General features: G+C 38.5%; 1 protein-coding gene across 6 annotated transcripts in view; it reads right to left on the bottom strand.

The window, feature by feature from the left end:
* SMYD3 (SET and MYND domain containing 3) overlaps positions 1-27,361 on the bottom strand; it is a 417,003-nt gene that overhangs the window by 79,983 nt on the left and 309,659 nt on the right. For all 6 annotated transcript variants that reach the window (XM_074579947.1, XM_074579948.1, XM_074579949.1 and 3 more), the window contains 2 exons: positions 7,373-7,440; positions 4,768-4,870 (listed from right to left, as the gene is read on the bottom strand). In XM_074579947.1, the coding sequence (XP_074436048.1) occupies positions 4,768-4,870; positions 7,373-7,440 (171 nt within the window). The remainder of the gene's footprint in view (positions 1-4,767; positions 4,871-7,372; positions 7,441-27,361) is intronic.

Below are 27,361 nucleotides of genomic sequence, written 5' to 3'. Positions count from 1 at the left end.
TATTAGGATAGACTCATACGTCCTTATATGAATGAGTAAGGATGGGGAAGAAAAAAAAGAAAGGCTACCAGGCTGGAAGGAAGTTTCCTATCAGAATGTATCAGGTTTGTGTGGCAAGGTTGTGGTAGCAGGGGGCACCTACAGGGGTGGCTTCTGTGAGAAGCTGCTAGAAGCTTTCCCTATATACGGTGGAGCCAATGTCAGCCGGCTCCAAGACAGACCCACCGCTGGCAAAGGCTACCCATCAGCAACGGTGGTAGCGTTTCTGGGATGACATATGTAAGAAGGGGAAAAGAAGTTGCTGTGCATGGAGGTTAATGGCAGAGCAGATATCCACCTGCAGCCCGTGGAGGAACAGGCAAGCACAGCAGGTGAATGCACCCAAAGGAGGCTGTGACCCCATGGTAAGCCTGCGCTAGAGCAGGCTCCTGGCAGGACCTGTGGAAAGAGGAGCCCATGCTGGAGCAGGTTTGCTGGCAGGACTTGTGACCCTGTGGGGGACCCACGCTGGAGCAGTCTGCTCCTGAAGGACTGCACCCCATGGAAAGGACCCATGTTGGATCAGTTTGTGAAGAACTGCTGCCCGTGGGAAGAACTCATTTGTTGGGGACTGTCTGCCATGGGAGGAACCCCACGCTGAAGCAGGGGAAGAGTGTGAGGAGTCCTCCCCCTGAGGAGTAATAAATGGCAGAAACAATGTGTGATGAACTGAGTGCAGCCCCGATTCCCCATCCCCCTGCACCACCGTGGGGAGAAGGAGGTAGAGAAATCCAGAGTGAAGTTAAGCCCGGGAGGAAGGGAGGGGTAGGGGGAAGGTGTTTTAAGATTTAGTTTTCATTTTGTCATTACCCTACTCTGTTTCGATTGGTGATAAATTAAGCCGATTTCCCCAAGTTGAGTCTGTTTTGCCCGTGATAGTAACTGATGAATGATCTCTCCCTGTTCTTATCTCAACCCATGAGCCTCTCATCATATTTTCTCTCCCCTGTCCAGTTGAGGAGGGGAGCGATAGAGCAGATTTGGTGGGCATCTGGTGTCCAGCCCGGCTCAACCCACCACACAGAGCCAAATTTTCACTTTAAAAATTCTACATTTAAAGAGGGTTATAAATGTTATTTAAACAGACAAATAAGTTATATAATGACAGAAATGGAAGCTTTTATTTTGAACATCAACTAAAGCATTCACTGTCCAAAGCCAATGGGAACACAGTGTGTTTTTGTTTAAAATGGTAATTTTCTGCCCTCAAAGAGCATGCAATTCCATAGAACCACATTAGTATAAAACCCAAATAATATACCTAAAGCTGAACTTTTGATTTCCGAAGCAAAATTTAAGGACCAGACACTTCTCCATCTTGCCATCTCTCAGCATTTTATTATGATTCCTGCAATACACTTTGTTTTCTTAAAGCTTCAACTTGGGAAACCATGCAATTATACATGAATGAATCCCTTCTTTCAGTGCCTACAAAAATGTAACATTCATGACTCGTGATTCCTTAGTACTTCAGGACAGGCAACACTGTCTTTGCTACAAAAAAGGCCTAGGTGGCTAGAATTTTTGCATACGATTTTAGGAGTGATTAGTTTTCCAAATATACAGCACTATAAAATTTAGCACTTTCATTCTATAAAGATTTAGGCAAACATTTTCTGTCCTAATTTCCTACTGCCTGAGATACATTTTGGCTTTAGGATTTGAACAAATTTCAAAGCCCAAACCAAAACTGAATTAAAAAACACTAAATGCCACACGCCTTCCTGTCAAAAACACGCAGAGCCAAAAAATCTGCCTAGATACAAGACTAAAACAAATTCTATCAGGACATTAAAACTTTTTGAGGTTCTCATAATCTTACATGTTTTTCATCACTGACTTGATAATTACTGTGTATTGCATGAGAACTCTAAAGTGTGGTTTGGGGCACAAATGTTATTCCTGAATAAATCTGCATCACACTACAGCAGCTACATCCAATGTAATAATATCTCTTTGTCTGATTTAGAACCCTAATCAAGTCTACTGCTGCCTCCCTCTTTATATAATTGTGAGATGAGCACAGCTGCCAGTCACCTGAACTACCTGTGTCTCTGTAATCACTCCCTGTGATAATAGGTGGTCAACAACTCCTGAACATGAGTAAACTGTTGTAGAGTCCTTTGGCAGAAAGCACTACAAATGTGCAAAAATATTTTTACTTCTCACTGGCCTAGTGAATACATTATATTGCAGTGGCTGATATTTTCCTGGCATGGGTCCAGAAGCCCTATCAAGTTTCCTGCTGTATGGATAGTAAAGCCAAAGTCATCTTCTACTAATCTGAGCTTGACTTGCTACTTAGCTTCTCATTTCTAATAAATCTTAGTGCTTATTTACTTTCTATTAATTATTACACAGGGGCTCTCATTCTGACTACATCTAGTGTAAGTTTGAACTGGATAAGACAAGTTTTCTACTGCTTATAATTATTGGAGTTTTCTTGTTGCCTCATGACTTGAAACAATGTTCATCTTACCACCTCAGAGCACTTGACTGATTCGAAAACGCAATCAGATTCCTCCCTAACATGCATTTTCTCTCCCATTAGCTCAGATTATGACCTCAGTAATGTAAGCAGAAACTCAGCTCACAACAGGTAATGTATTTTCATGTACATAGGTGTGTAAATTCAATACATGGCTATTAAGAAAACTGAGCTCACCCTGCTGCAGGCAAGCAGTAAGGCAATGTAGAAAGAAGTTATACCAAAGCTACCATGCAGAACAAAAAATGAAAAGCGGTAGCAGTTGTGTAAGAGGAAAAGTAATTGGGTGTTGAAAATAATATTAAACTGCTGACTTGTACATACCCTCGTAATAATTTTCTTTTCCTTCCTCTTCCCATAACAGATCTAAACTAATACTCACTTTGTGTCTTGACTTTCTCACTTATACCCATTTTCTCCCTTAGACAAATCCTTATTTAAAGAAGCACATACCTCAGACTGAAACCTTTATTTCCAGTTAAGAGGGCACCTGCTTCAATGCAGCACATACATATGTATATATATAAAAGCTTACATGTTCCTTAAAGCAAGTTTTCCTTTCAGTACCAAAACCAGAAGCAATAGTTCCAACAAAGAAACCCGATACTGAGCGTTTTGGAAAATTCAGACTATTTTACTGCCTCCTTGGAGGCAAAGTCTTTTAGAAAATATAACATGCCCACATTAGGTGCAGTCATCTTAAAGCCCATATTCACACAACTGCCGAAGTCACTCAAACAAACTGGTCCTAGCTGCCCTGCTTTATAACTTATATTTATTTCCTGATTGCCTTACGAATGACTTGTAACTTACACCATACTTGTTTCACCACTGATTTTAACCTAGAGACTTTTGTGGGTTACAGACCACTAACATTAAGTCTAACATTTGGGTCACAGCTTCACAGCCATAGCACAGTCTGCATGGTGGTCATGCCTGCAAGGGAATTCTACTTCACTTCTCACTCCAGAACTACCCAGGGCCACTCAAGGCCTGTAAAAGCTGCTTTTTACAAAGAATCGCTTTACGAAATTTATCTGGAAAAATATATGCACAGACATAAAAATAAGATAGCTTCAGAATTTAGAATTCTAATAATTAACCCAAATGTATCCTGGGAAGACATTAAAATCTACTGCATTTTTAAATAAATAACTGATCTTGGTGAATTGGGAAGCCAAGAGAAAAGTTACAGTATATGGATGAAATGTATAATTTGGCTTGAACAAGAATGCCAGCCAGAATTATGTCTATACTTAGTAGCTCCACAAAAGTATATGGCATCCTAAAAGATTTCTCTTGACAAAAAAGTAAGTATGCAAAAGTATTTCTGTTGGTTCTCCACAATATTTTGGCTAAAAAAATATTTTTTCATTTACTTGTTTTGATAGACTACTATCTTAGAGAAAGGATACATTAAAAAAGAAACACCTGATAGGGAGGAAAAAAGATAATACTTCTAAATTACTATACATATGCCCTTGATCTTCCCAGAGTCTGAATTACAGGCGTGAACTGTATTTACATTAAGTCATGATTTTGAAATGACCAACAGCTAAGACTACACAGGTCATTGGTGTGTGTAAAGATACATATATACACACGTCTTTGCAGCATGAAGCTGCATGCTATGAAGCAAATTCAATATTGTATTGCTACAAAAGACATTTACTTTTAAATGCTTACTCAGCCACAAATTATTATTTTCAAAGTAATACAAACGCTGTCATAAAAACAAAGCTGAGAATACCTTAGATCAAATCAGAAATCTCTTGAAAGGCATATTTTGAAGTCTTTTCTCGTGAAATGGACAAGAAAACAAACCTTGTCTTGCTACTTTCACTGCCAATGAAAGGTTTACTACAACAGTCTGGGTGCAGCCTGACAAATGCTTATTGTTGCAATGACTTAGTGAACACTGCATTCCACCCAGAAATATTGTAAGTGTTTCCATCAGGGTAAAGACGTTCAAATACAAACAAAATGAAGTGCCTAGAGGAGGAAAGAGGGAACAAGAATTTATCAAGACTGCTAGTGATTTATGAGAAGTAATGATTATGGGGCCCAGGCAGTGTGAAGAGATGATTCTATTTATCATTTTCCCCCTGATAGCTATGTGCTAGAAAGTGGCATCAATATATCATCAAAATATTAAGCTGGTGGCCCTGCAGTCTGGAATTTATTTAGGGAGATGTCATTGTTGCAGGTGTCTGTGATGGAAAGGAGGACAAGTTAATTACCTCTTCACCAATCTGTATCTCTCGGACAGAGTGAAGTAAAAGCTGGTATCCTTCAAAAACGATCACACAGTTTGGGTCACAGCTGTGGTTCAGTAGAGACATGCTGTAAGGGGTGGTAGAGGGGGAGAAAGAGAGAGAGAAAGAACTTTACAGAGGAGCCTCCACTGACATTCTCCTTTAATAATTTAAAAGTAGCTAACATGATTACATCTGAAGTATCAAGCAATTAAGTTATGAAACAAATAAAATCCCTGGTAAATCAGCTGCTCTTGGTTAGGGGAGGAAAATTAATGCTTAGAAGATTTATATTCATTGCTAATAGGAGTCATGCCCGGATCTCTTCACGTGTTTCTGCCTTCTGTGCACTCAGGGCGGGGGGAGTTAATGGCCTCCGAGCAACTCTCCAAGAGGCCTGACTCAGGGGAGAGGGCAGAGCAGGCAAGTGGGGAACAAGGCAACCCGGACAGTTATGAGCAAAAGGTTAGTAGCTTGGGAACGTGTTTTATTTCTGCTGCTTCTGTTCAGATTCAGGGCCGTCACCTTATCAGTTACCCTGACCGTCAATGGAACCGCAGCTTAAGGGACGAGCAATCAACCTGTATTTCACATCAGGTAGAAAATGGGGTATACTATGTCCCAAAACCAAAGTACTTGGTGTATAGAGTTGAAAGAAGAGATACAGCCATTGCCTCTGATTTGCGTGTGTTTTGGTTTAGCCTCTGTTCTTGTGGCATGTGACAGCTAAAGCAGCACAGCTCATTGGAAAGCTGCTGCCACCCCCAAGAGTAAAACACACTGGTGGATCTCCTGACACAGACAACATGCCCTTCCCTTTTTTTTTTGAAGAAGACTGTTAAGAACAACATCAACAACATCCACTATACACTTTGAGTCCCATGTTTCATTAGCTGAGAAACAACTGACTTTGCCAGGCCAACATCAGTCCCGTAGCAGACGTCGGGCTGATGGTTCTTCCCCTATGGGAATGACCCATTGAAAGAACAATTCTGGCATCATGAAGCTGGAAGAAGAATTTTTTGTTTATTCAGCCCCTGGCTGCCTATAGCTGCTTTCCTTGTCTGCTTGATTCAGCAATTCAAAATCCCAACTGTTGTTGGCAAAATACAGGATGTTGCCGAGGGTCAGAGTCCTGCACCAAATTCTTAAAGAAGCTATCAACAGGAGCCTGACTCTTTTGATATCCCTTCTGGGCTCATCTCCACGTGACCCCAGTAACGTACACTGGGAGAGAGCATCCATTTCACTTCTTGTGAGATCACTGGGCCTTCTCCCAAAGCTGCTGGCAAGGTGGTGCAGAGAAGGACCAGAGGATTTTATCTATTTTAAAATATATTAGGATGCCGAAGCTATCAAGCCATGTGGCAATATACAACCTCTTAACAAGACTAAACAAAGCATTTTTAATCAAATTTTATCTTATGAAAACACTAGTGGGCTTGATGACAAATTCACCTGGAAGCATATGAATTCATCTGAAAGGGCATTTGCCTAGGATTCAGGAACCACAGATTGAAGTTCACAATTTTCCCGGCTCAGAGTGATTCTTTACAGCAAAACTCAAACTGCTCTGAACTGACTTGGGAAAAAGTCTCTTGCCTCTCCTGGCAGTGCACTATCGCAGAACATAGATAGCCACTTTCTTCACAGTCAGGGGCTTTTTTAAACCAAAAGAAACATTTCACTAATAATAATGCTCAAAATTAATGTTCCATTTTTTCCAAGTATGTGAAAGGATTTGTTTCCATTCCACTATGAAATTAAATGACTGTTCTGCACTTTTCATAACACTAATTCCCACGTCCTCCTAACCGCCTTTCCCTTATCTTTACCACAAGGCAGGCCTCAAGGTATTACGTATCCTTAGTCAAATCTTACACATGTGACATTAGTAGAAAAAAAAACAACAGTGACAGGCCCACTGAGGTATTGACAACATAGTTCAACAGTGCATTAACAAAAATTTGAGATGGTAAAAGATAATTTTAAACCATACATACTAATTTTCCACATTAATAATTACAGGTAACTAATTCTATGAAGGCAAAAACCTTCCCTGGTACGTACTTCTTACCTAATACAAATAAGAAACAATAATAAGAAATTAAAACATTAACATCCATCTCTCAGGGGACTTATCTTTTCACTTTACTGGTTTCTTAGTTATGGTAATTTACTAATAAACGTGTTCAATCTTTTTCTTTTAATTGCCAGTTCAGAAGGCTCTCGGCTGCAAAATATCTGTATTCTAAACTAAAGCTGAACAGGTTTCCTTTTAATAGTCCCAGTCAGACATTTTTTATGTCAGCATTTATTCCTACTTAGAAAAGACTACCACCTCCATAAAAATAAAATATAAAGACGTATCTTATTTAAACTGTTTTACCTCTGTAATCAGGACTATTAAGAACGTTTTCAACTTGACCATATTTTTTATTCTCCTTTAATTTATTTGCATTTCCCAGTTTCTTGTTTAGACGTGTTACCTGTTACTTTGATGGCTTTTGCCGCTACCTAGGAAAAAAGGAAAAAAACAAAACAAAACTAACATAGACTTTCCCTGTGAATGAAACAGTGTCCACAGTACCTGGGATACAGGCCAACACCAACATCCTGCATCTCTCCATTACTGATGGTGAAACAGTTACAGGTCACCTGTAAAAACAAGGGAAAAAATCCAGGATTACCAGAATCGTTTGGAAAACCCATACTCAAGTGAAAAAAAACTTTCAAAATAAAATGAAGGGGCAATTGGTAATTGGATGGGAAACATTCAAGCCCAACACTGGTGCTTTTTCATTTTAGAGCAACCACATCTGGGACACACTCTCCTGTAAAACTGCAGTCAATTAAAAGCAGAAATATTAGTATCCTGCAAAAATGTGGGGTTAAACACATGCAGAGGCCCTGCTTTCCTGTCCAGGGAGGAAAAAAAAAAGCCACCCTACACAGAGCCTGAAAAGATCAGCCCAGAGACAACACAGCAGATGACAACTGCTGATGAAAAGAGTGACAGCTTCCACAAAGGGACTCTGCCGATGCCAGGCTGTCACAGCACCTTTTAATGAGTACCACTGGAGCCCAAAGAATATATATGGGACAGTTTTGAAGTAAATAGCAGCCTTGACTATGGCAACCTGATAACGGCATAAATAAATACAAAGACTGTGCAATAGCGTATCTTTCACGTTAAGCGTATTTTGGCTTGCATGTAAAAGATCCCACAAAAAAGCACATACAAATTGCCATTCAAGTGAAACATAACCTTTCATTTAATCTCAAATATTCAGCTTGATAGAGTATTCCTCCCTCATACAAACATACAAAGCTAAAGTGGTTTAAGAAAAGAGTGGAGAAGAATGGAAGTTGCTTGCAGGTAGACATAGCACTACCCCAAACTATCAGACTGAAGTTTCTTGGTGTTCAACTGCAAGAGAAATCAGCACTTTGTGAATGATTAGCAAGCATCCTTTTCATGGGCTTTAACAAGAAACACAACCCAATTTCTAACGTATTTTTCAAACATCTGATTTTTTTTTTAACAGCTGGTTTTGTATTTTCTTTTTATTTTTTAGATAATCTGTTGGTCAGTTACCAATGACATCCTAATAAAATATTTTATGTCGAAAAATACTGCATGATACTGCATATACAGGAAAAGTCTCAGGTCTCTTCTGTATAACATTAGATTACTAATATCATTAATTCTCGTTAGAACAGAAAATGAGATAGAGTAGGATTTGGCAGACATGAAAATGAGATTTGAAAGTTGCAGTTTTATCCATAAAGTAATTGCCCAGAACAGTAAATGCATATCTCTATTTTAAAGAGGTACACTGAATAATTTAATAGCATATCTTATCCTATAAATTGACAAATTATTATTTATGAGAGCATTAAGCATAAGGTAAAAATGAAATCCTCTTTCAAAATTTCTCATAAATTCTGACAGCAACGTTAATTTAAATAAATGTACATACAGTAGGGCATGTGTTTTTTTTAAATGGTTAGACAATACTTTGATTAGTCTATTATTTATGTAACCCATTCAAATGTTCCTGATCAATTACCAAAAGCATACATCTTAATTATTTCTTTCCTGCTAGCATTGGATATAAAGTCTCAGACAACTTCTGAGCAAAGATTAGTCCATTTAAAGTTCCAATTATTCTGGTTCTAAAAATATTGACTTGATTTTTGTATTTATTGAAAAAATAATGCCTTTCAGGTAAAAGAGAAAGAAAGCCAGCTTATGTGGACCTTAGCTCTCTCTAACGGATTATGAAGTAGCAGAGGTCAAACATCTCTTAGAACTAAATGAGTCCCTCTTCCTTGCAAATCTCCTTTTATTACCGTAAAACTGTTTATACTAACGATATTGAATTTTAATCACTGTAGAGTTATAGAGACTGTTTCACCATTTTCTATTAAAGGTATGTATTCTATTACACGAGAAGTTTGGCACACAGAAGTCGCAATGGTTTTACCTTTTCCTTTTCATAAACATGCATTTCATAAACATTAGCTTTTTATACCAGGATACATGAAGAAAAACGTGCGATGAATGGATGCTCTGAGATTCAGACATCAAGAACTTCTTTCAAACGTAGCTCGCCATGAGGCACTTTTTAACCTCTCTGTTTGAGGTATTTTAACAGTATACAGTTGCATCTCAATATCCCAGTGAGGTAGTGAAATACCATCTAATTTCTAATTATTTGCCATTTCAGATATGAGACTGGGAATCCGACATACACAGGGCCAGATCTAAAAAGCTATTTAAGTACATAAACACAGGCAGAAGTTTAACCAGTCCCATGATTTTTGAGCTACATGATTTTGCTCACAATCCTACCAGAGGTATAAGAAGTTTCAGGTGCTCCAAGGTTTGATTAAACCCCTAGAAGACAATCTTTCCCCCCTTTTAAATTTGGGTATGAAAATGACAGTGATGCACATATAAAGTGTACTAGAGATAGTAACCTTTGTTATGGCTGCTTTCTATCCTCGGCAAGTGGAGAAAGAGGAATTGAGATGGTGGTTGTGAGAGGAAGATCTCATCATTTACAGTGTGAGAAATTCTGATATAATGACAATCCTTCATGGACAGTTAGCAGCTGGTAACAGGTATCAAATATGAAATCTCCATAGTCTGTCAACTGAGGATGGGGTTGGTTGGTTGCTTTCTTTATAGATTTGTTACAAAGTCTCAAAAAAATCTAATGAATCTCCTCTACATTTCTATTTACATAAACTTTTATGAGGTTTTAAATCTCAAAGTTAAAGATCAGTCCTACCAAGGGGAGTTCTGAGATTTCAATCCAGAAGTCCACCACAGAGTTGTTGTAGACTGTACCTCCCAAGAAACAAACGGAAGGCATTTCTTTTACAGAACACCTGAAGAAAAATCCATTTTCCTAGCTTCCCAGGATTCACAGACATTTATGTGTAGCTCAAATAACAGCTAAATCTGGAGTATCTAACACTGCTGCAGGAGAGCACAGGTGAGCTCCTTGTTCCTGAGGCAATTGTTTACAGATCAAAACCTGCTGGGATTGGAAGTTAACTAACTGCATCTCTGGGAGGGGGGAACGCTTAAAAACCACCCCCAAACCAAAATCAAAACAAAAAAACCAAACCAAACCAAAACAGCAAGGCAAAACAAACAACGACTTTCTCAGTCATCACAGTATTTCTTTCAGGTTTCATGGTCACCTTGCATTGTCTTTTTTCTGACTTAACCGACTGACCTTATTCTTTGTACTACGGTCAGGTTCTGATTCTGTGTGATCCCAGATTTTAAAATAAGAAAGAATAACAATTCTTGGTAATCTGGCACTTCAAGAAATGGGTTCTTCCTTACAAAGTCATGGTCCTTGTCATCTTAAGTCCTGCAGAATCATTTATCTCAGTTATTTAATTTGTGCTGTTGTTCAGCTTGTCCCTTCTGATTCCTCTAAAAATTCTTCTCTATCCAGCTACACAGCACAAAAACTGCATATCTACATAGAGAGGCAGAACAGAGTACTCAGAGAGTTTGCTATACCTACAAATAAGGAAAAATGCCCACACATTTCAGAACTTCAAAGTTGCAAAGTCGAATTCCTTACCATTTCTAAAATTTCTGAAATAATACATCTCCCAGCATGAGAACCGAGGGAAAATTCTCAGAGGAGTCACGGACTCTTCAAACCTCCGCAATGCAAAACTTACTCAGTAGTATCCTAAAGCTCTCAGGGCTTACCATCATAGCCTGATTGGCCGTACAGTTCACTAAAAATTTAAAGAATCAATTCTCAGTGTTTGACTTGGCTCCGTGGCAATAAGTTCTTCAAGTTTATTTCAAAGGAACTGCTATTTCAAACAACAAGCAACATTATATAAACTGATTGGATTAAATAAAAAGATTTGTTCTTTTGAGAGGCTGCACATAGTTTAGAGGTAAACATCTGCAGAAAGGTAACCCAAGTAGGAGACATAATCTTTCCCAGACTGGTAAACACACAGAGAGTAAACTACCTTTACTGACTGACCGTTATTCTGAGGCATGCTTTATCAGCAAACAAAAATTACTGCAATCTGTTAAATTTTATTTCCTCTGAGTGACATATGAAAACTCAGTAAATTTACCCCGTAAGGAGGTCTCTGTTCTCAAGACATCTGGAGCTACTGTCTGAGCAATCTCTGTCTGTGCCAGACCCACAGTCTAGTGGGCAGCCATGAAGATTTATTTGTGTTTGCATTTGACAGGGTATGAAGGCTTCAGTTTGGCAATATACCGAGTTGAACTTGCTTTCAGTTCAGACCTTGTTCATATTGCTTTATACTATGGATTTGCATTTGTGTTAAATAAAGTAGACTCAGACTTGATAGCAGAACATTCCAGATTTGGAATTTTGGACACCAAGACAATGAAAAATGTCAATAAGGGAATAAGGGAAAGAAAACAAATCATTATTGTCTAACACTTGCTGCACAGATCAAATTACAAACACCAGGACTAATAATCAATCATTTTGTCTCCACGTGTTCCTGTATGTTATTGCAACACAGTCAGGCAGCTCTTACAATATGCATAAGAAACCCTCACAAGAAGGACTACCAAAGGGTATATTGCACTGATAGGGTCAATATCATTTTCAGCTTTGATACACAATGACTCCAGCCATCTCTGTAAATGGCGTGTCACAGCTGGTGTATTCTAACCCACCACTAGGAAGAAAGCCATAACTAACACTTTTTTCCCCTAATTTATGAACCCAATGTAATGTAAATTAAAGATATAAAAAAACCTTCATGGATTATTAACTTTCTCATTCACACCAAAGCTGGCTGGGTATTCCTGGTCATTGGCAAATATTTAACACAAAATGCTGTAACCAGTTCTCATGTTAACAGGCTTCTCAAGAGACTCAATCGTTATCCAGGAGGAAGGAGTTGGCAGTAAATGCTATGCAAGGGGCACACTAATTCAGATGACCAAGGCATACCCCAGAGACCTTCTAGGACCAGTGCATCCCACTGTAGCTCTGCACCAATAACTCTTTCCCACTCAAGGATGAACAGATACCAGGCACAGATGGTTGATAGATCTCAAATCTGCTAATGACTTCATTTGGCACATGGAGCGCTAGAGCAACAGTGCTAAACACAGCAACAGCGCTAAACTGTAAATGCACAATATGCCACGGCTGTGACAGACCTGTCAAGCCCCTGTTTTGAGTGTATTTCACTCAGCTGCTCACGGCCACAGCCCATGACACCCGGGTTTCCCACACAGGCAGAGATTCTCACTCAAACCTCAGCTCTGTCCACGGGACAGTGCATTGGAGAGGGAGAGAGGGGATGGGACAAAGTGGAAAGGCATCTGCTACCAGAATGCTGTGCTGAAAGGAGACCTGTTACAAAGCACATTTGCAAACTAGACCCTTGCGGCTCATATATACAGACTTGCATGTTTTACTAAACCAGGATCTTTGAATCCAATTCTACATCGCATTGTACTCTGGACCTACCTACTGGCTTCCACGGGAGTCACAGAACCAAAACTATATGAGACAAGAGAAGGAACAAAACCAGTTAAGAAAAAAGGTTCTTTAGGTTTTTGTTCCAGACAGAAATCAAAACATATTTGAATGGCCTTGGGAAAGCTTCACCTCATTTATATTTCGGGCTAAGGAAAGGGGACAAGTAATTAACTGTTTGTGATACTTGCTCAGAAGCCAAATTTTATTGCATTACCATGAAATGTGGAGAAGTTACATTTCTTTCACACCATGACTGAATTCGTAATTTCATTTTACTTCAAGAACAATTAATCCAATTAATCTCCTGTGCCAAAACATCAATGTTTTGGCTGAATTGGAGAACTACCATTACTTCAGAGCTAGTTACGACAAAGATGTGTACTTCCAGTTATTCTCTTAGTTCTTCATCTTATGTCTTTGGAGATATTTCTTCACATCAACTGTCAATATTTCAGGCTGCTTTTGCTATCCTAGCACATAAGAGATTCTGACGAGTGTACAGAACACAGGTATCCCTTGAAGAGGGCTGTCACCACTTACAAGCCAGTAAACCAGATAAATTTGGCCTGACATTAACAGATGATTTAATGCAAGTGTGCTTCAGGCATCCCTTTTTAGTACTCAGCTAAGTGGTGCAATTTTGATTGGAATGGAATGAAAATAGGTCATGGCAAATTACCTCCTCTCTTCTTAACCCCACACATACTTCTCCGATCTTTCAAATAAAAATATTTAGTTATGCAGCTAAATATATTCAATTACTAAGACTTTCAAAGCCATCATTACTAGGACAAATGTTGTGCTTGCTATGGGCACTTTTTTGGTTTTGGCTTTTTTTAAAGCATGTGCAAGATGTAGTTACAAATCTGAGACTTGAAAAGCTAAAGCCTGAAACATACAAAAATGTTGCACTCTTTGGGTAAAATAAAATATCTCTAAGTTCTGTAGAACTCCCATTAAAAATTTTGTGCAACCTGTCCTAACCTTTTCACAAATTTATCCTCTGACAACAGTCAGCAAGCCTTATGTTCCCTTTGGTGAAATTCTAGCTTTTACCCAGCTCTGCAAATATTATTATTATTCCTGCTTTTTGGAACAGAACTGAAATGCATCTATTTCTGGAGCAGAACTGGAGAGAGGGAACTGCAAAGCCACTAATGGATCACATTACAGTATGCTTGCAGCATTTGGCATTATTAATTGGAGTGGGGTAGAGGCATGACATCCTTCTCTTCATCCTCATTTTCCTACTGGAAAAGTTACACTCCTGTGAAATGGGGCAGAGTTATTGACTTGATTTCAACAGCCACTGCATGCCTGGCTATTGAAAATAAACTGCTTGTTTATTGAATGAGATCAAACTTCATGGGCATCCAAGAGTGGTTAACTGACTTTGTCTTGACTGCGTTGTTAGAGAGCTGTTTATCTGCTTTGTTACGGTATATTCAAAAAATAAATGCTGGACATAATATGAGAAATTAGTTTGAGATTCAGCTGTGGTTGCTGGTATGAAAATTGCATACATAAACCCAAAACATTAATGGATTAATCTTGTATAACTTCAGCTAACAATATAGGTGGAATAAATTACTATCTGTCTTCTCCTTCCATTACCCAGATGATCTCCTCATAGCAGGCTCATAACCATTAGGCAGCCTAAGTTAGGTGAGATGAAACCTAGCCTAAATGTTTCAAGGTTTGCCGACTTTATTCTCAGAGTTGCAATATAATTGTTGATCCTTCTGGAGGTACTTATTGAGCTAGACCTTCAAGTATATTACCTCTTGAAGTTCATCGACCATAAGTCTTTGGATTTTGTCTGTTTGTGTTAGTGGATTTTTGCCTCTTTTTCCTCTTCTCTTTTTCACTCTTTAGTTATTGCCCAAGACTGTCTTTTCCTAACAGTTCTTTAAAATTATTTCCACCATGAAATTTCTGAAAGCACAAAAGCTGAGGATGTAATTTCAAAAGGAGTAGAAAAAAAAATGAAACTTCACTTCCAAAATGTGATGGCATAAAATGAGTATTTTTAAATCTTAAAAACTTAAAAAACCCGCATAAATAAAAGGTCTGATTTTGAAAATTCTTCTGAAAACTGCAACAAAAATATTATTCTTGTTCAATTTAGAAATTTGGAAACCATTTTTTTTTGAGAAATAACCCAGATTTCTTCTAATAATTTTTTTCGTAAGTAGCATGCGGTTTTTAAACTTGCTCTAGTCTCACTTTGCTACTTGAGTTACAACCTAAATCAGAGATGACTGGGGAGTTTTAGAACTGAACCTCAGACTTTTTTTCTTAGTAAAAAATACACAGAAACCACTCATGCCACATATGACACTGTAAACCTGCATGTGTCCATGATCAATGCAAAGCAAGGCTATCTACAATCTGCTTTGTTTTGTATTAACCAGACAAAATCTCAGGCTCTTGCAATGTTTGCACATCGAGGCCCAAAAATGTTTACACATCGAGGTACATCGAGACCGATATGACTGACAGTTTCTTCCATTTTTCTTATGCCCTTTCCCTATAGATAAACTACTAGTATTTTTCTTTTGACATACAGTTTTAGAAAAAGGAATAAGTATTGCTCTTTTTATAAAATCATTAAAGCAAAAAATAAAAGAAGGATTTAAGTTATTTAGATATCATTTATTTTTCAACTTATTCCTATCATTCAAACTGGGTGACATTACTACTTCTAAAAATCAGTGGGCCAGATACCCTTTTGTAAGTCCATCACTGTCAGTGGTCTAAACCCCCTTCTCCCCATTAAAGGCCTTGGAAATCAGTAAGGCAATAGGAAATATGCACTATGTTCCTCCAGATAGCTGGCAGATCAAACATCTGCTGAGAGCAGGTCATTTAAAAATACAATTTGAAAATTATATAAGCTGTTCACAAAAGGCTGACGTAGAATTCAATAAATAAAATACTCTCTTTTTAAAGTTTTTTAAAACTTGATAAGCATATGCTTGCAAAATGCTTTTGAGCTCACCCTTACTCCTTCCTTCCACACAGAGCATATGACTAGTGTTGTCAGGTACGAAGAATGATGCTACTGTACCACAGGAGGTGTCCTGCAAGAGACAGGCTAGAGCTGCCTGTGGCCAGTGAAAAGGAGTGGAGTGCCACCTGATATTTATCACATAGAATAAGTCCAGGTGGCAATCAGAGGTTTAACAGGACAAAGTAAAACTGTGAAACAAAAAACCCACTATGTATTTAATCCTGAAACCCTGAAATATTCAGCTGAGTGCCTTAATGTGAGGTTTTTGGAGAAAAAAAAACAAGGGTAACTACCTATTAAAGGCGCTGAAGAGATGGTTAAATCCAGACCACGGTTCTAGAACCCCTTCTGACTGAAAGGGAAAATCAGCTGTACTGTGAGCGTGTGTGCTGGCACAGAAGGGTGCATATGAACATAATAGAAAATAGCAGGATACGATAAGGCTGCAAATACAAGTCAAACTCCATTTCCTTCTCAGGAGAAAATAGAACAGTATTACATTTCAGGTAAAGATATGATGTGATGCATAGAACGAATTAAAGCTAAGGCAGTAATTTTAAGGCCTGTATAACACAAGTACTCATTATTCTTGGATTTCCATAGGATGCGTGCATTCTTAGTATCTCTGAAAAATCAACTCCCCATGGGTTTCCAGACAGTATTTTTTTTTTTTCTACATCTCTATTTTCTGGGCTATTTCAAACATTGCTCTGATCAGGAAACACTTGAAATAATTTAATTTTCAGAATTCCATAACATTGGACATGTTTAGTCTCAACACAGTACATACGCTTCCAGTTACTGTGAGGCATAGCTTTCATGCTAATGCCACTCATTTTCTCATTCCCATAATACTAGTCCGACATTCTTGGACAATCCTATTTGATGATAAACCACAGTCAGTCAATGACATCTAACAATACCAAAGACAATTTGCTAGCATTGTGTGCTGTATTTGACCATATTGGGAAGTGACAGGGAGTTAAGTCAGGAAAAAAAATAATAATCCTGCTCTACTCCTGTGGATCCGCAGGGTGCATTTGACACCCGGGACCCAAACCAGAGCATCTCAGAGCTGCATACCTATCAGTAGGCCAGGGTGGGAGATTTTGCTTGAAGAGGCTCTGGATGCTACAACCTGCTCCATTCAGAAATGCCTGGATAGTTGGTACGGAGTAAGAGAAACCTCCCTTTCACATTTTCTTTCAATTTCTTTGTGACTTTTGAAGGTACTAGTATAAAATAACTGTTTTGTTTCCCCAACAGAAGGAACCATGGATGTATTTGGGTGGTTATAAGGGAACAAGGCTTATGGCCCCCATAATGCCTGTACCCCAGAAACTAGTAGAGGCAAGGTCACCATCCCATCCATCAGAATTCCTTCGTAGAAATGCCATTACCTCAACAGAACAGAAAATAATTCCCCGGATAGTGTTCTACCTACAACTGAATAGAATAGATTTTCCTTTGAAGTAGCATTTTTCTTTATTGTACCAGATTAGTACTAGCCATTATATAGACTTTCTGTATCATTACTAAATGCTATTACTACTTCGGAAAAAAACCACGATACTTGGAGGAAGCACTAAGCTACACTTCCATTGGGGTAAGAGCCACAGAATAAAGAAAATATAACGATTTACTGCAAAATAAGCTCATAAATTAAGTTCAAACAGAGAACTCCTAGTCAACGTGACATCAAACAATGAGTTGACAAAAGAACTGTAAAATAACTACATATATAGTAGCTTTTAATAGCACAGCCAGAATCATAGCTTGCAGAAAAAGTCAGGAAAAGCCAAACACCTATGTCTGCTTCCTACTTAATGAACTCTCTTATGGCACACAGACTGTAAATTGGTGAGAAAATGGTCAAATAACTGCATTATTTGATCTTTCACTTATAAAGAAAAAGAAAAGTATTTCATTTTGAGAAGTCTCTACCAGATATCTCGGAAACACAGAAATAAAGGAAGGTTAGACAAACACTACGTTGAGCTCACAGTTCAAATGCTTGTGGGTAGCTAACTAAAGTTCACAGACCTGTATGTAATTGCTGTCTACAGGAAATACTTGCGTTAGCAGAAGAATTTTCTCCTCACTCCTTCACCTTTGCCCTTCCACAAACTCACCAGCAAAAAAACCTCCTAAGAGCATTTCTGTGGTGAACAGTACTTTCCCCACGTTGATGAGATAAATTAAATCTAACAACCAGGAACAGACTCTGTCAACTTCTCAAAAACATGATTTTAGCAAGTATTAATTGATAAAGGATACACTTTTATAGAAATAAGCTTGAAAGAAAATGATCCACTCCCTGTTCATTTGTCCCTGTTCAGACTCCACGTGGGGTTTTCTTTAAGCTTTTAACACAAATAAGAGCACAAAATTTGCACTTATATTAACACAAACTGGCAGTGACTTCAGTGGTATCAGATGAGTTACACAAAACAACAATTGGATAGGAAGAAAGTTTACAAACTGAACAAGAATTAAAATTTCTGCGAACATTGAAATCGGGTGATCTATCACCATGTGTTTAAAATCCTGTACATTTCAGACAAAACACATCCTTGTCATTAAACATCTGCAAACTTTGGGTTGCTTAATTCTTAACCCAAGCTCTTCACCACAAATGCCTCAACTTCACGTCAAACACTAAAATAAAAAAAACAGGGTTTTTTTAAAAATAATAGACAGTAGATGTGATATCATTAAATAGCCTGACTAGGCAAACTTAAAAGCTGAGCAAACATTTTAAAAAATAACATGCAATTTTGTTTCACTCTTTTTTTCCCTAGCTTGAAAGGCACTGAAGCTTTGCATTGGGACAGGGAACTGCTGGAGAGGGTGCAGCAAAGGGCTACCAAGATGATTAGGGGACTGGAGCACCTCTCTTATGAAGAAAGGCTGAGGGATTTGGGTCTATTCAGTCTGGAAAAAAGACAGCTGAGGGGGGACCTTATCAATGCTTATAAATACCTAAAGGGTGGGTGTCAGGAGGATGGGGCCAGGCTCTTTTCAGTGGTGCTCGGGGACAGGACAAGAGGCAATGGGCACAAACTTGAGCATAGGAAGTTCCACCTAAACACGAGGAGGAACCTCTTTACCCTGAGGGTGGCAGAGCACTGGAACAGGCTGCCCAGAGAGGTGGTGGAGTCTCCGTCTCTGGAGACGTTCAAAACCCACCTGGATGCGTTCCTGTGCAACCTGCTCTAGGTGACCCTGCTCTGGCAGGGGGTTGGACTAGATGATCTCTCCAACCCTAGGATTCTATGATTCTATTCTATGATTTATCAAAAATATCTGTGTTTTCCCAGCATTCAAATGATATACTGCCATTTACAAAGTGACTGCCATAACCATGTATTCTTTCATGTGAAAGTGATGCTTCTACCTACCAGCAAGGATCAAATTTCTTTATAGGAAAACTGGTATCATCTTCCCTCATATACGCAGACCAGGAAACTAAATACCAGTAGTATACCCTAGAAAGCTGATGAAAACTAATATGCTTTAATTTCATTTCCTTTATCTTACAACTTTTAAGCAAATTCAATTGTTTTCATAACCCAGATTCATTATTTCAGAAACATTAAGAGTAGAAGTGATATCCACATTTCAAAGTCCCAATGCTTACTACAGTCTGAAATTTACAATGTTGTTGTGTTATATATTTCAAGCAATAAAGATGGCTGACACAGCATTACAAAACTAACTATGGATTTACAAAATATTCCTTTGATTCACAAAACTCTCCTAGTGCTTCATGCTATTTTGTTCTGATATGCAGATTCACTCTCAGCAAACGTTTATTTCCAGTTTTCATACTCCTTACTTTGAGCTTTTTTTTTTCGTTTTGTGCAAACCAGATCTTTACATATACCCAAGACAAGCAAACCAGCCAGACAAAGGGATTTTAGCAAGCAACAAGGAGCAGGTGGCATTTCTATTACACCTGACAAAACCCAGGGTGACAGGAAAGAACATACTAGTTTTGGTCACAACAATACTAGTGGATCCTAGAAAATTCCTCATCTCTATCTCCAATGAAAACTCTAAGCTGTCTTAAAAACGTCACAGAACTAAAGAAAGTGCAAAATTGGATGAGAAATATGAAGGCACGAGGTTATTCAAATCTACTGTTGCATTTCTCCTCAGTTTGCATTTTGACACTGACTCTCCTCCTTATGTTCATCCTGTTTTTACCCCAGCATAATGCTAAAAGCTACATGCCAAAATACATTCTTCCTTTAATATTCGATATTCTGGCTACGATTATCTAAGCACTTATTATTTTCCTTTCATCTAGGACCTGTCTCTCATCTGATTTGACTGCCTATGAAAATTTAATCTTTAAATTGTTACATTTTCATAAATAGAATGAGGTAAAATTACAAAGTATTTCCTAAATCCAAGTTGTTTCACTCTAAGGAGACATTCATGATACATTATGAATTTAAAACAAAAATTACAAAATCACACTAGGTAAGGTTTCATTGACTGTTAGCTCTTGTGATGAGAGCTATATGAGAACAAAGAAGTAAACTATTACCTTTTCTCACCAACAAATGTGGAAATAATTCTCTTTTTCACATGTTATGACAGAAAAGGGTAACTTGTTACCTTACTTCCTATTTAAGTTACAATTAAAATGTATTTTTAAAGTATCTTACATGCTGTGCTACTCTTGGCCATTCATCTCAAATATAAATCAGCTGTGTGAAATTATAAAATTGTAACCTTCAGGTCATCTAACAAGAATTTCAAATGGCAAGCTTTCAAATACCAAATACCTCCACTTTTTTTTTTTTTTTTTTTAAATATTGAGCTCATCCTAATGAAAATTTAAAACACTTTGAAAGTTTGAATCATGATCTAGCCTTTATGACCAGTCTTTCCAGACTGAGTCCAAGTGTTTTCCCATAGACAGACAGTAACATCACCTCCTCAGTGAAGCTGAAACAGGTGCCCCTTTTCGTCAGTGAGGCTCTTCCTAGCCATGAATGAAGCACCCGCTTCTCTTAAACTTCATTGTTATTTTGACATTTTTTACTCACTGTGATAGCATCACATCAAACAGTCTATTGAGCTATTGGCATGTGACGGGTCATTAAAATCAATAATTCAGTTTACATAAGATATTAAAAACAAAAATATGAAAATTATCCCTTAGGAGAAAATATAGACTTGTAATTCTGTTTCTCCAAACTACATTGCCAACCCTCCAGTTACATACCATGGTTCTTAACAAAAAAGATAAGAATCGGGATAAAAAGTCACAAAAACTACAAAATATAAAACTTTTTTTTAAGATTATAACCTAGCTTTGTACAAACTAGTCAGACATTTGAAGACGGAGAAATAAATCTTCTCTCTTTGCCGTTGTTTGAGAAAGAGGCCCTGCTTATGCAAGCATTTACAGAGAAGTTTTGGTTTTAGTTGAGGTTTCTCACTACCCTCAAAGGAGTGGCTCACAGGTTATTGCTGCCATTTCTTATGTGCTTCAGTAAGCCACCCTGCAATGCACATGCCACAAATGGTTCATCCATTTGCTTGAGTATTGTTTTTCTCGTTATAACTAGTTGTGTCTTACTGTGTCTAAAGGGCCTGCAATGTGACTACTGTAAAAAAGGTAATTTTAACTTTAAACTTGTTTTTTATTGAATAGGCATGTGATTTTCATGCAGAATCTGGCCATTGGGAAGATTCCAAAAGGAGACGAGTCAGCGACAGCCCCAGGACCTGGGCATGAGTTGGGAACATGACAGTAACAAGTGTGAAGTGGCTTTTTTTTTTTTTTTACACACTGCTTATTAGAAAACGTGTTGCTAATTAATCCTTGACAATATTTAAGGAAACTAATGTAGAAACCTTCTACCAGAGGAAACACGTTACAGTCAGAAAGTGAAGCACACTCAGTCTTGATAATTAAAGGATGATGTGTTTGTACCACAGTACTTCCATGAGTCTGGGCAACAACAGCAAAGGGCAGGAAAGCAGACTGGGCTTTAGAGAGCTGCATTAGTGCTGGAGTGTGGGGAGACAGAAGCAGGAATTTTTTTTGTCAAAATAAAAATAATGATTGAAATTCTACATAAAAGCCATTATTAAAAAAGCCCTATTTGTACAAATCTGACAAATCTGCTCCAAGACATACAAGGAAATGACTGAAAAATAAAGCTCACTGACATCTGCTCAGACTTTTCTCTGCCAGATCTGTATGCGTGACTATGAACATACTATCATGCCACTTCATGTGTTTATCTAAAAAAGAGACATGTTATTTAACAATATGAGCTTTGTCAGAAATTTACCCGTAAAGACACACATTTTGCAAACCAAGTATCCGTAGTAACTAACCACACATTAATTGAACTTGGGTATTATCAGTCTGAAAATTATCCACAAACAAAAATGGTACATATTTGCATTAATAAACACCTGACCTGTACATTCCCTTAATTTCCACAAATAAAAAAAGTTTATCCTAATTAGAGCTGAGCAAACAATTTTCAGCAAAACATTTACCCTCCAAAAGTAGTTTCTGTCCTTACTTTTAGAATCCCTGAAAGTAATTATAAATCTGTCAAAATTCATTCAAAATCAGCTCAAATCTTTCTTTCTTGTTGTTGCTATTATTGAAGTCAATGAATGAACCATGAACTAGGTAGTAAAAATTCACACTCAAATACTAAAATTGTGACAGTTGCTGAGTCTGCAGACATATTGGCTGACTTAAAAACTGAAAATACTGTAGCTATTTATTGTGATTGCATTGCAGCATAGACGCTGAATGTAAATCACAATCCCAAAGACAAGCCAGAAAAAGCCTTTCCCTAGAATAGTAGCAATTAATGGCATAATGAATCTTGGAAAATATTAATTCTTTATTTTTTAGCCCATACAGAAATTGTCACCCAGACCATCCTGGGAATTACGATTTTGGTGAGAAATTTTTCGTCTCCCATTATCTTGCTATTGGAATAACAACTCCTAAATGCTTCCTGAAAAGAAGTGGGATCAAAAAATAATAAGGCTTCAAAATCAGGAAGTAAAATAATGAAGCGTTTCATCTGTAGGGAGGGAAAAAAGGTAATGCTTTTGGAAATCCTTTCCTCATTGCAGCTTCTCACTTTGGCAATTCATTTTTGTGACTAAAAGTTGAAACCGGAATTCAGCAGGCCTGAAATACTGTTATTTGCCTTTTTATCGGTAGCTTTGTATTTCTATTTCCTCAAGGGCATCAAACAATGTACAGACATTAATTAGTTAAGCGTTACAACAGCCCTGTGAGGAATGGAAATGCAGAACTGAATCACAGAGAGGCTGAACGTAACACCAAGGCCATGGAGCGCATCAGCAGCAGTTTGGTATACAAAAGAATTTTGTTAAGAGTCTTTGACTGTATCCAAAAGGTTTACAGTTAAAAAGAAAAACAAACTCAATGTTCTTTGGAAAATAACAGAAGCATAAAATCCGCAATTGAAATGGGATTCCTGGCTTTACACTTCCCTGTGGCACACGTCAATGGTGCCGTGCTGCAGTACAGCTGCAGGCACAGCATTGGTCATGTTATGCCAGTTAAGGGGCCATGTATTATTTCCTGTCTTCTGCCTTGGCTGTGTGATGCTGTGAAATCGGCTGGTAGCTCTAACGCACTTCTCTGGCGCATTTTCAGTCTGCATTTGCCTTTCTCTGTTTACGCAGATTACTGCATGCCTGTTAACTGCCATTACAGAGCGAACTCATCATATACAAAACAAGACAGGGAGCAGCACAAAGAGGAGGGAAAGAAATCTCCTCAGCAGCCAAAACCTATAAAGCACTAGAGCACTTTTAAAAGCTCAACCATGAATCACGGAAGGGAAATCCCTGAAGAACTGGGGGAAAGAGCAACCAAACTATCACAGAGAGGCCATGCAGCCCACCTCACCCACTTGCTGTAGGGCATCCACCATCCCGATGCTGCAGCCTGCCTTGGCAGGCGTGATTTTGCCTCTCAGCACCTGCAGTTCAGACAGGGAAGGGGTGCCCACTGTGGGGAACGGCTCGCCTGGGCCCCGCAGGGTGATGGGTAGAAGCAGCAGCGGTGGTGGGCTGTCACATCCACACCCTCAAACGCAGGTGACTGTGTCAGGCCAGGAAGGCACCTAAGAAGGTACCCAGCACTAAACTTGTCAGGCCCCAAATTTAATACTAATACAGCTGGTCTGCTTTTTGTGTGCCCTGTTAGAGCTCATGTTATCAAAACACTCATACTGGGAACTGAAAAGCTCCGAATCGGTTCCTGTCTCGCAGCCAGCTCAGAAAGGCACCTGCCTGACGGAGTGGAGGCCGTGTGGGAAGGGCCCTTGCCATGACAGTCACCAGGAAGCCCTGAGGCTGTCACCGGTCTCCCTTGAGCAGTCAGAATATAAACATGGCAGAGTTTCCTGTCAGGGCCCTGAGGGCACCAGCAGGCCTCCCCGTGGGCCACCCCCACCTGCCCACGCCCCAGGACCTCCCCTCAGCCCCCTGGGGCAGTCCGTCCATCCCCGCCGCAGCAAAATGGCAGCGGGGCAGTGGGGCAGGCCCTGGCTGCTGGGTCCTGCCCTGAGGTGCTGGGGGAGGCCCCGCCGCCCCCAGTGACGGTTTACATGACTTGCTTTCTTCAGTGAATCAGGTCGTGGCAAAATATTGCTATGAAAAGATTACAGTACTTAAGGCATAATCACAACAGAAACATAATTATGCCAGCTTGACAGTGAGTACTTTCAGTTCCTCCTCCCTGCCCTCCATGACAGAGGAATACTCTCAACAAAATACTGCAGAAAGAAGATTTAGTAGAAAACTTGTGCATAAACTGATGTCTCCAAAACAGGTGTCATAAGAAAACAACAATGATTCTGGAAGAATTTAATTACTATTTTTTTTACACTGAAAGAAGAAACTGTGACAAGATCTAAAAGGCTATCTCCCCTCTTCCCTTTCTTCCATGAGGAAATAGCCCTCAGTAGTCAAACTTTTGCTTATGACAGAAGAAAGCCAATTCATCATCAACAATGTATTTTCTCTTTGTATATTGAAAGAGTGTGCAGTTTCTGGCTCCTATACAAGTTGTCTATAATAAATTTTAAAAAAAAAGAAAGTATTTTTTAGTCTGGAAAGTGAGAAAACCAATACATAGACAAATGTATATAGGAAAGCAATGCACGTGGGAAAATAATGTATGTAGGAAAACATTCACTGCTATTCATTTTCAGTGGACAAATAATATGAGCTGCTTTTCTTGGAGTCAGTGAAAGTTCACAATGAACTCTATGTTATTTGCCACTTCAGGAGGAGCAGATTGGGATGAATGGCAACTTATTTCCATGGGTTGTTTTCACAGTAGGCCTCAACTAATTCAAATTCTTAACTGAAATCCATAAGCAAATTCATAAAAATCATGAGAAAAATACATGGTCTATTTTGGTTTCAGATGATATACCCATTTCCTCAATTTTACATCATATATCAAAAATAATTTCAACAAATTTCTGGTGAGTTGAAACCTTCATATATGCTTTATAGGTGTGTATGCTGCTGTTAAAGCCTGCTATACTGTCTTCTGTGAATAATGCCAAAAGTACAAGGCTTTTACAGGAAAATAAGGCAATTCTTGTGTAGTCATGTCGCATTGTGCTTCACACAAATCATAGCCTCACTGGAAATACACGTTTCCTTTCTAGGTATGGTCCATAAGCCTCAATAACACCACCAAGTAAAAGAAAACCACACATTCTTACATGATTCATGCTGTTTTCAGGAATTCTCCCTCAGTCTTCATGCAAGACATAGTCGAAAACAACTCTGTAGATGCCATGAATTTAAAAGAGCGCAAAGGCATTTAGATTAGCAGACCAGAAACTTAATTCTCATGCAAGTAAGATTTTAACAGAAATATAGTTGTTTGAGTTACATGGCATGGTGTACCTGACCATATGTTTTACCCAGACAATCTCTCTTCTGGCCAAGAATGATAACCAAAAGCAGCTGTGGCTTAGACAAATCAGGGGAGAATATCCTCCATGGGAAGGAGAAAATGGGTTTGACATCGAACACTTTAAGGATAATCTGTAAACCAGATTTAACTGATGGGTTTGTCAGAAAATGCCATGTTGCAGGATCCAAGTATTTTACAGAAATGCCAGTCTCATACAACTGTTGCTGTGATACTGGAGAGCACATTTAACTTGAGCAATAACCTGTATGAGGTTTGGGAAGTTTTGTGATTATTTTTTTTCCAGGAATTTCCTATTTATAAGAAAATTTTTAGAATGAAGTCTCATTCTAAATTCACTCAAGTCAGGCACTTGGAGCTCAACCAACCACATCACTACAAAGCACATCCAACATCATGAATAAAGCCATTGTCAAAAACCCTAAAATAAATGTTTCTAGCACTGTTGCTAAACAGACTATCACACTACTGGACTAATTTGTTTTCTCAATTGCACTAATAAGCAGAAGACCCGTGCACTAATGTAGCCATACTTGTAACAATTAGGCCCATCCAACTTCTGAGTTCCAGTTCCTCAACTATGCTTATCAGCAGAGTTCAAGCAGATTTCACATAGTACTGTTACAGTTTATAATACTGAAGGATCCATCAGATAGTGAGGAAAATGTAACATAATTAGGGAGGAAGTTGGTTGCTTTCTTTGTAATGTTAAATATTCTACCTAGGCCCAACTCATTTGCTGAATTCTTTTTGTCTGAGATTCGCTCTCATTTCTTTTTGACAGGAATCTCTGTTAAGGTTAGAATGAATTAAACATTATCACAAGAAAGAAAATGGCAATAAGAACATTAATTGGTAATGACAGCAGATTCATGATAGCATCCTTTTTTAATGTACAGCAGTACATTTGTCAAAATTTGAATTCTCTGCTCTGAGAACATTAAAACATAAAACCAACCAACTCTTATACGGACTTCAAGAGACATCATCAAACCGATCAAATAAAAATGTAGAAGATTTATCACAGAAGCCCTTGACCTCCAAGAGAGCTTTTCAAACCAGTTAACTTTCCGTCTTGAAGTAGACGAACAATTTTCTTATGCTTATCTCAGACTGTGTGGGTGGATGAATGAAATCAAGTGTCTGTGAATCTCTCATAAAGATACGATGTCTCTGTTCTCAGGCTCTAACAGCATCTCTTGCTTTTTTAAACCAACATGCCAGATGAATGATACAGTTTTCACCATCATTTTAAATATTCAAAAGAATGTGCATAATTATTTTCTAAAAATAAGCCAGATACAATCTCTGTCTAGGTTTTTAAACTGTCTAGCTGGAGCCCTACTTTGGCAGCACTCACTGTAGGATCTGAGCAATTCCTGACTATCAGCCTGCACTCTCTATTCTGGAAGCCCCTGTTGTCCCAAAAGCTCCCCCAACCAGCATATGTCTGTATGTTCACATTATGAAAATCTGTTTCTTCCAAGAGGAATTCTGTGCTATGCAGTGTGTCACAGATCTCCAAGAAAACACGGTGCCTGTGTTAATCTA

Source organism: Larus michahellis, chromosome 3, assembly GCF_964199755.1.
Source record: "Larus michahellis chromosome 3, bLarMic1.1, whole genome shotgun sequence".
In the NCBI taxonomy this organism is placed as follows: domain Eukaryota; kingdom Metazoa; phylum Chordata; class Aves; order Charadriiformes; family Laridae; genus Larus; species Larus michahellis.
Note: the sequence above shows the minus strand (reverse complement) of the source record. Positions and strands in the feature narration are given on the sequence as shown.